Here is a 9,220-nt window from a genome sequence, read left to right on the forward strand (position 1 = left end):
AAAAACTTCCTCAGATGACATGAGAAAAAACAACATTGAGAGGAAACAGAGAGAACTAATTTTCTTCTGGGTAGCAGATAGTGATGTTATAAGTTATTAGAGCATACTGTTGTATAGTGAGAAAATTTGAACAGAAATAAGTGAGATACTAAAGATTTCCAACATGAGAAGAGGAGTCTGGGATGTGCATGGATCTAATTGACTTCTATATTAAGGCACAGACAGTGTTGGTATTTAGAGTATAACCATCAGATTATCTACAACAAGTGAATAATTAGATAAATACATAACTAAATAACATCTTTTCTTTATTTCTCATGCATTAAAGTGTAAATAAAATAGTAAAATAGCAAAAAAGTTCAAAAAAATATAGATTTCATCAAAATTGTCAGCAAAAAGAAGAAAATCATGTTTTACAACAGATGATATAGCATCCACAAAGGCCTGATCTCAACATCATAGAGGTCTGCAGAGACAGAAGCAAGTAACAGTAAATGAATTGCAAAGAAGCATGGAAATTACTCCAAAATGCTTAGAACAGCCTACACTGGATTGAATTCTAAAACTGCACTACACAGTCACCAAGAGACATGCAGCAGTTTTAAAGGTGAGTACTGATTTGTTTTAGCTTCTCTTTGGCTTCTGCTCTTTACAGTAATTTTGATACTTTTGAAATTTCTCATTTTGTTATTTTCTTTTTGTGGCTAAAATGGAAACTCACCGTATTCTATAGCATCGGTGCAACATTTAAAAGACTGGATTCGAACTAAACAGAATATATACAGTACACAGGGCTACAGTATATGTGTAGGTTTAACTGTAACACCTAGATGACAATAAGAAGAGTATCAAGTTTCCTGTGCTACAAATAACACCAGAAATATTCATCATGATCACTGACCACCTTTATCAGCAAGACATAAAAATAGCTATATTTTTTTAAGATGGAAAAACCTTATAATTCACTTGATTGAAACAAACAATAAACCCTTTATTAAATTAATCCATATAGAAAATTAGGTACATTTATACTAACTAGACATTATAGTGTATCGTAAAGTCTCCTTGGCAGAACCATATTGTTTTTTGCTTTTGCTAAGTTGCAGCTGTCTGCCTCTAATGTGCCAGTCTCTTCAGAGGGTTTCTCTAGACTCTGAGGGTCATTAGGTTAAGGCAGCAGTCTTCTTGAGGAATGATCTGTGGCTTCTCCTCTTGCGCCTACCAATTAAGGAGCTAATTCATCAGCTGTCCTGTTTAAATGCCTATTTACAAAAAGAAATCTCTATGTCCCTTAGTCTGTGTACACACTCTCACATGCATACTTACAGTTGCAGGGCTACACCGGGAGAAATGCCATTTTGCTAGTGGGATCTCTGACATTATTCCATTACTAACACTAACATCATTATCTGTTTGAATCAAATGCTGTTTTGTTCCAATGAACTAATCAAATGTCTGGTTACAGTGCAGTATATACATTTTTCTATTCTTTCTTATTGCACACACACACACACACACACACACACACCAGCATACACAGAAACTGAGCAGCACAATGCCAGGGTTCTGACTACTTTCCAGTGATACTGCATGTTATAAAATAGCCATGTTCATCTCATGATAAAATATTGTTTGTATAAGCTTAGCCAGTCCCACACATTGTTCCTTCCTCTTGCAGTTTAGCTGGAGTATTTTTAGCAATGAAACAACTGGGCTCCTAAAAAAAGACCCGGGAGAGAGTCAGAGGGCTACTGCTATGTAAGGTATCCCCCCTCAATGCCCTGTGCTTTGTCTCCAGCCAAAAGAGAGACAGAAACAGTAAGGGAGACAGAGAAAGAGAGCAAGAGGCTGAACAGAACTGAGTTTCCATTGGAAAGGTACATAAGACCATGAAGATTTGTCTTGAATTATATCTTCCTGTTTGAACTTTTTTATTTTTTTTTTTATTTTTTCCTGCACAGCTTATCTGATCTGAGTGTGTGAGAATCCTAGTAGTGTGTGTACAAGATTAATACCTGTGCACTTGTGTAGTAGTGACAGCGATGAGAACACCCTGGTTGGTAGTGCTTGTGTGTTTGAGCTTGGCAGCTCTTGCCTGGACCAGGAAAGGCCTGGAGTTCCCCCGCTATGATGGCAAGGACAGAGTGTTGGACATCGATAACAAAAACTACCGCAAAGCTTTGAAGAACCACCAGATGCTATGCCTGCTCTACCATGCACCAGCTCCAACCAGCAAGGAGCTGCAGAAACAGTTCCAAATGACTGAACTTGTGCTGGAGGTGAGAGAGCAAGCCAATGAGATATATATAGAGAGAGATACTGATGAATGAGTAGAAGAATAGGAGTAATTGTAAACTAATATGTACTATGTGGAATCTCTTCAGTTATGTTAAGTGGAAAATAATGTTAGTCATTTTCAGAAGTGTAAAGAATGTTGAATAGTTGAAAGTGTGTGTGTGTGTGTGTGTGTGTGTGTGTGTGTGTGTGTGTGTGTGTGTGTGTGTGTGTGTGTGTGTGTGCGTGTGAATATTTGTGCTGGTCATTAAGCGTTTATATCTTATGTTATTGTATGTCTACTCATTTCATGACTATTTATTTGCACACAAATCCTTAATTAATTAACTTATATGTAGAAGTGTATTTTGTATGTTCTATTAGAAAATATTTGTCCATAACTGTTCTCTCCAGTGCAAAATGCTACTGTAGTCACTTAGTAAAATCCAGGTTCTGCTATGTTGAAGCTAAGTAGATCTGTTAGAGCTCGCTGTTTCCTGTCTCCTAGTGTTTTTCACCTCTGAGCTACAGAAAGGAATACTAACACATTTCTCTGCTATTCTTAATTGCTATTCTGATCAGGAACTCCAGTGAGTGCTGTATTTTATTCTTAGGGCCTCCTGAATGCTTTTATATACATGCTTTAGCTGGTAGATGTTGTACCTAGCTACTCATCTGTCTGCCTTTTTCCACACACAAGCACAGCTAACATTTTAAACCAAATTTGCACCAAACATTTGGGGAGGAACCAGATATGGGTTCATATGGGATTAGATTTAATTGGTATTCAAATCTATTCAGAAACTGGGCTATTGCTAGTATGGTTTGAAATCACATAACCATGTAATACAATCTACCAGGTCTGTACATTAGCCTAAAAATTATAGTTGCGTGAAATGTTAATACATACTGTATATTATATTACAAATATAATATTATAAAAGCATTTTAAATGATCAATTTATTGCAGATAATGGATATTTAAAGTGAATGTTAAATATTATACATAGTAATTCTTATGGCTGATAGAATTCAGGATTTAGGACTATAAAAGAAGTATGTTAATGGTGAAAATAACATAAATCATTCTTTTTTGGATAAATTCTAGAATAATTACAGCACAAATAACTGAGACTGTAAAATAGATGCATGTATTGGTTTACTATATATAAAATTTACTGTACAATTTTTCAATTATGAGAATATTTTTATAGAATAGAATAAAAGAAAACCTAGAAAATATAACAAAACAAATCAAAATTTGTTCAATATTTGTGCTAACATGACTTTTACTGTTACATATACTGGTGATTTACAGATGGCTGCTCAGGTCTTGCAGGAAAAAGACATCGGATTTGGAATGGTTGACTCTGAGAAAGATGCCAAGGTCGCTAAGAAACTAGGTAAGACTGAACAAAACCTGCAGGCACTATAATGATCTCACAAAGGGTTTGCAAGTCATTACTTCAAGTCTTCCTTAATTGGACAGTAAAAGATAAACCTGAAACCAGGGAACCTTCACAGACAGCTTGCTTGCTAATTAGGAAAATGCTTATTTTGTTAATGTTAATGCACGTTTTAAAATCCAGTTTTCATGGTGATAAAGGTCACATAGTTCTTTCAGTTGCCTGATCTAATCAGCCAAGAAAAAAAGGCTTTGTTGATAAAGCACAGGATGAAGGTTGCATAAAGGTGAAAAGAGATTAATCACATGGTGAAAGAGTGGAGATTAAAAAAATTACCAAGTGTAGTATTAACATTTAATGACATTCAATTTCAGGTCTACAAGAAGAGGGCAGCGTCTATGTTTTTAAGGCAGATCGTGTAATTGAGTATGATGGACTACTTTCTGCAGACATCCTTGTGGAGTTTCTGCTGGACGTAAGGATTTAATTTCCTTCTTGCTGTTTCTATCATTGCATCAGTCCATTTAATTAGCCCTTCTGTACTGCATGTTGAATGAGTGCAATGTGCATTGTAACAGTACTCAAATTTTTTGCAGCTGTTGGATGATCCAGTAGAGGTCATTGATAATGCTTTAGAGCTGCAGGCTTTTGACCGGATGGAAGAGGACATTAGAGTAATCGGCTACTTCAAGAATCCGGAGTCAGAGCGTGAGTGTGTGCATTTATATGTGTGTGTGTGTGTGTGTGTCTGTAACAGCTGGAGAAGTAGAACACAAACTGGAAAACAAAAAATGTATATGGTTCATACACATTCACCAAATTAACATACACATATAAATACATTCAAAATATCCAGAAATTAAATTAGATTGTGTATAAGTACACATAACGTCACTTAAACATGATAATTTATAGTTGATATGAGATAAATATAAAAATTTGAGACCTGTTTTAAGTTGAGAAGAAGTTTACTTGGCAGGAAGCACATAAGGAAATAGCAAAGAAATTGCCTTTTTATCAAATGTCTGCATAATTCACTGAATACTAACAGACTTTCTCTTCTCTTCTCTTCTCTTCTCTTCTCTTCTCTTCTCTTCTCTTCTCTTCTCTTCTCTTCTCTTCTCAGATTTTCTGGCTTTCAATGAAGCTGCCGAGCAGTTCCATCCATTCATCAAATTTTTTGCCACCTTTGAAAAATCTGTGAGTGCTGTATGTATGTGGAAATTTTGTTTTTGGCAAATACTTTTCCTGCCCCACCACTTCTCCCATTAAAGACTTTAATCCCAAACAAATGTTTTCAAAATTGGCTATGAAAATCTTTTATGAAGAGATTAGAAGAAAAAATTTCTAAAGGAACATGGAGATCTTGTACCTGTCCTGGGCCTGGTTTTATTTTGTTTTGTCATTTTTCAGGTAGCGAAAGAGTTGACTCTTAAGATGAATGAAGTAGACTTCTATGAGCCCTTCATGGAGGAAGCAGTCACCATTCCAGACAGACCCCATACTGAAGAGGAACTTGTGGCATTTATCAATGAGCACAGGAGGTAATTGATCTGACTGGAAGGATGGATAGATAAATAAATAAATGGATGGATGTTTGTGAGTGTGAAGACATTTAGACACTGATTTAATGGCTTTAAGGCCATGGCTGTCTGGATCGATGGAAAGATGTGTGGAAAAATATGAACAGACATCTTGACTATGTGTGAGTTAGAAGAAAGGTGACTTTCTTGTTTTACCTTCATAGATCAACACTACGAAAACTGAGAGCTGAGGACATGTTCGAGACTTGGGTGAGGATTATTCAAATATTACATTTGAAGAAAGAATGAATGAACAGAAGTAAAAAGAGGAAAAAACTAAATAACATACTGTATGATGACTTCTAAACCAAAGGTTCCCAAAATTTTTGTAGCCAGGAACCCCTTTAACTATAAAATAAATTCCACTGACCCCCTCAGTACAGATTTATTTTTAACATAGCATAATCCAAATATTAAACTAATATTAGTACATTATTTACATTTACATTATTTACTGTCCAGTGCCACCCAAATGAGGATGGAGATTTTCCTTGCCTCTGTCGCCTTGTTCATTAGGGATAGGGATAGATAAAGATATATAGTAACTTTATATACTATACTTCTGTAAAGCTGCTTTGAGACAATGTGAATTGTTAAAAGTGATATACAAATAAATTAAATTGAATTGAATTGAATTAGGCTGGGGGGGCACGGTGGCTTAGTGGTTAGCACGTTTGCCTCACACCTCCAGGGTTGGGGTTCAATTCCCGCCTCCACCTTGTGTGTGTGGAGTTTGCATGTTCTCCCCGTGCCTCGGGGGTTTCCTCCGGGTACTCTGGTCTTAAATGAATATGCTTATTGACTTCGGTGATCCCTGTTTTTCTACTTTTGCGACAATACGAAAACTCTAAAACTACTACAGCAAGGCATATTCTTTTGTTTTAAATATATAATGGGGGCACGGTGGCTTAGTGGTTAGCACGTTTGCCTCACACCTCCAGGGTTGGGGTTCGATTCCCGCCTCCGCCTTGTGTGTGTGGAGTTTGCATGTTCTCCCTGTGCCTCGGGGGTTTCCTCCTGGTACTCCGGTTTCCTCCCCCAGTCCAAAGACATGCATGGTAGGTTGATTGGCATCTCTGGAAAATTGTCCCTAGTGTGTGATTGCGTGAGTGAATGAGAGTGTGTGTGTGTGCCCTGTGATGGGTTGGCACTCCGTCCAGGGTGTATCCTGCCTTGATGCCCGATGACGCCTGAGATAGGCACAGGCTCCCCGTGACCCGAGGTAGTTCGGATAAGCGGTAGAAAATGAGTGAGTGAGTGAGTGAATTAGGCTGTTTATTGGAGGCATAGAGCCTTTCATTCCTTTTCACAGAGAAAATATATTAGGACCAGTTATATATTTATGTTATATCTAAACCAACTTGTTATTGGATTACTGAATTAAAAAACATTTAATTGAGCAGTCGAAAACTAACTTTATATATCATAAATATATATAATGGAAAGAGATTCAGCAGTATGTAAGTAGGCTGAAAACCCGTTGATTATTTAATCAGTTGACTAAAATGTGCTGTTCTGCAGGAAGATGACCTGGACGGCTTTCACATTGTAGCCTTTGCAGAAGAGGAGGACCCAGGTACATGTAAAACTTACAGTGTTAGATATTTAACTACTGATATAAACTTCCAGGTGCCATTATGTTCTATATTCTTTACTTTATAGATGGCTTTGAGTTCTTGGAAATTCTGAAAGAAGTTGCACGAGACAATACACAGAACCCTAACTTGAGTATTGTCTGGATTGATCCTGATGACTTCCCTCTAGTCAGTACCCCAAAATCTTATTCATTCAACAATGTTATGTGTGGCAGAAGCATTTCTGAGTGAAGCGTAACTAAGAGACTTTCTCCAATTTTATCTCTTTTTCTTCAGCTACTTCCATACTGGGAGAAAATATTTAAAATTGACCTCTTCAGGCCTCAGATTGGAATAGTTAATGTCACAGATGTAAGTACAGCAACAAACTAACTAACACACATATGAACACATATACGAACATTGCAGCAAACTATTTTTTTTCCCAAAAAATTAAATTTAAATTATTGTGTGTGTAATAGAATAATAACTGTACAGGCTTTTATACTTCCAATTGTAAAGTCTTAGAAGGCTTTGATTGACTTATTATTCAGGTCAAGAATTGCTATTAGAAATTATCAGCTTAGTAAAACTCAAACAAACAAACAAACAAACAAACAAGCAAATAATGGCTTTCAAACTTTGTGTTCAAACTCAACAATCATTGGTTAAACATCCGATTTGAATCTGAAAATGAATCTAACTGGTGCCTGCAATGCATAGAAAGATAAAAATATATGCGCTTGCCATTTCCACCTTCCAAAATGTCATTAATAAATGCTTTATAAGGAGTTGTGTAAAAGTCAGGGCAATGTCTGGAAGACCAAGAAAACTCTCAGATATGTCTGTCTGTATGCTGGGAATAAACACAATGCAAAATCCACAAATGACAGCAAGGACTTGCAGGAGGGTTTAGTTTAAACAGGAATAGTGATGCTATATTGCTTGCACATTGGTTTCTTCCACTAAAAAAACAAAACAAAAGAAAAACAGTAAAATAAAATGAAACCTGTTTTGAACTGATGAAGTATTGAATTCGTTTGCTGCAATCAATAGAAAAATAAGAAGCATTTATTTATGAGGTGTGGCACCCAGGAAACATATCACAGGTAGATGAAAAATGTATTTCAGTAAATTCTGAAAGCCAAGAAACTGATGCAAAACATACTTGAAAAAAAAAAAATCCACCATGAACCATGTCAAGAAATTCAAGACGAAGTATTTCGCTGCAACTAAATTTGTAATTTGCTGATGGGTGCCTAAACCTTTTCATACAACTGTATCTACATCCCTCTTTAAAAAGAATAAAGTATGTTTTTTAAATATGTAATATGTAATATAATAATATGTAATATTTAATCTCTGTAATCCATTGCTAGGCGGACAGTGTGTGGATGGAGATAGATAGTGATGAGGATTTGCCCTCTGCTGAGGAACTTGAGGACTGGATAGAGGATGTGCTTTCTGGAAAGGTTAATACTGAAGATGATGATGATGATGATGATGATGATGATGATGATGATGATGATGATGATGATGACGACGACGACGATGATGATGACGATGATGATGACGATGATGATGACGATGATGATGACGACGACGACGATGATGATGATGATGACGATGATGATGAGTAACCTACAAACATGAATTCTGTTGAGTCAAAACTTGCCTTTTACTCGCTCAAGGACATCTATATCCTGTATGAACACCTTAGTACCATAATCATTTTGCACATTTTTGTGCACAATCTTACTAAATATCAAACTTTCGCAATAAACTGAACTCAGTGTCCAAAAATTACTGGCAGCATTAATATATCTGAAATATAAATAACTTGCTCAGGCTGAATTAAAAGAAATACTCCAAAATAAACACCATGCTTCAGGGATCCTTTAGAGCAGTAAATATTTGTAATGGTAAAAAAAATTGTGCCGATTTAAACTTGAAAATAAATCAATTAATTTTAATAATTATAAAATGGCATATATTCTGTTTATTGTTCTCTCGTATGTCGTGCCGTTCTTTTTGAAATCTACACTTCTTTACCTGTTGGTTACCTTACTGTATGTTCTGGTCCATTCGGAAACTCCTGACCAGACTCAAAAGAGGAATTGAAAAGTAAAACTAATTTGATTTCAAACCAGTTTTAAAATTTGTCTTAAACAAAATTGGTTTATTTTATTCCATGACTTGCAACATTTAAGATGACACAGAGTCAATAAAACCTGACAGTTGATTACTGTGATTTTTGTTCATCTTAAGCTAAAAACAGGAATTCGTGGCTGACAGGAGTATGTTATCTTTTGATATTGTAGCCCACCCCCCTCAATGTACAATATTTTGTGGATGCTGAGATACTGTTCTGCTTACCATGGCT

The 9,220-nt window shown here is 36.1% G+C and overlaps 1 protein-coding gene across 2 annotated transcripts; it reads left to right on the forward strand.

Moving 5' to 3' along the window:
- The first annotated feature begins 1,618 nt into the window (after positions 1–1,618).
- casq2 (calsequestrin 2) lies at positions 1,619–8,821 on the forward strand. 2 transcript variants are annotated; one of them, XM_060876049.1, is made up of 12 exons: positions 1,619–1,877; positions 2,032–2,279; positions 3,593–3,677; positions 4,055–4,155; positions 4,277–4,388; positions 4,807–4,880; positions 5,094–5,224; positions 5,428–5,473; positions 6,785–6,839; positions 6,926–7,026; positions 7,135–7,209; positions 8,217–8,821. In XM_060876049.1, the coding sequence occupies exons 2-12, from the start codon at positions 2,043–2,045 to the stop codon at positions 8,475–8,477; spliced, it is 1,278 nt and encodes a 425-aa protein (XP_060732032.1). In that variant the 5' UTR covers positions 1,619–1,877; positions 2,032–2,042; the 3' UTR covers positions 8,478–8,821. The 2 variants fall into 2 exon arrangements, with proteins under 2 accessions (XP_060732032.1, XP_060732030.1); XM_060876047.1 differs by having other exon boundaries at positions 1,621–1,877; positions 1,962–2,279.
- Positions 8,822–9,220: the final 399 nt, after the last annotated feature.

The sequence above is a fragment of the Tachysurus vachellii genome, chromosome 8 (genome assembly GCF_030014155.1).
Source record: "Tachysurus vachellii isolate PV-2020 chromosome 8, HZAU_Pvac_v1, whole genome shotgun sequence".
In the NCBI taxonomy this organism is placed as follows: Eukaryota; Metazoa; Chordata; class Actinopteri; order Siluriformes; family Bagridae; genus Tachysurus; species Tachysurus vachellii.

Excerpts from the sequence above, each read along its gene's own strand:
- casq2 (XM_060876049.1), top strand. The coding sequence starts at position 2,043 with ATGAGAACACCCTGGTTGGTAGTGCTTGTGTGTTTGAGCTTGGCAGCT. Across the intron at positions 4,156-4,276 it reads TTGTGGAGTTTCTGCTGGAC|CTGTTGGATGATCCAGTAGA; the intron begins GTAAGGATTTAA and ends AATTTTTTGCAG. Across the intron at positions 6,840-6,925 it reads TGCAGAAGAGGAGGACCCAG|ATGGCTTTGAGTTCTTGGAA; the intron begins GTACATGTAAAA and ends TTTACTTTATAG.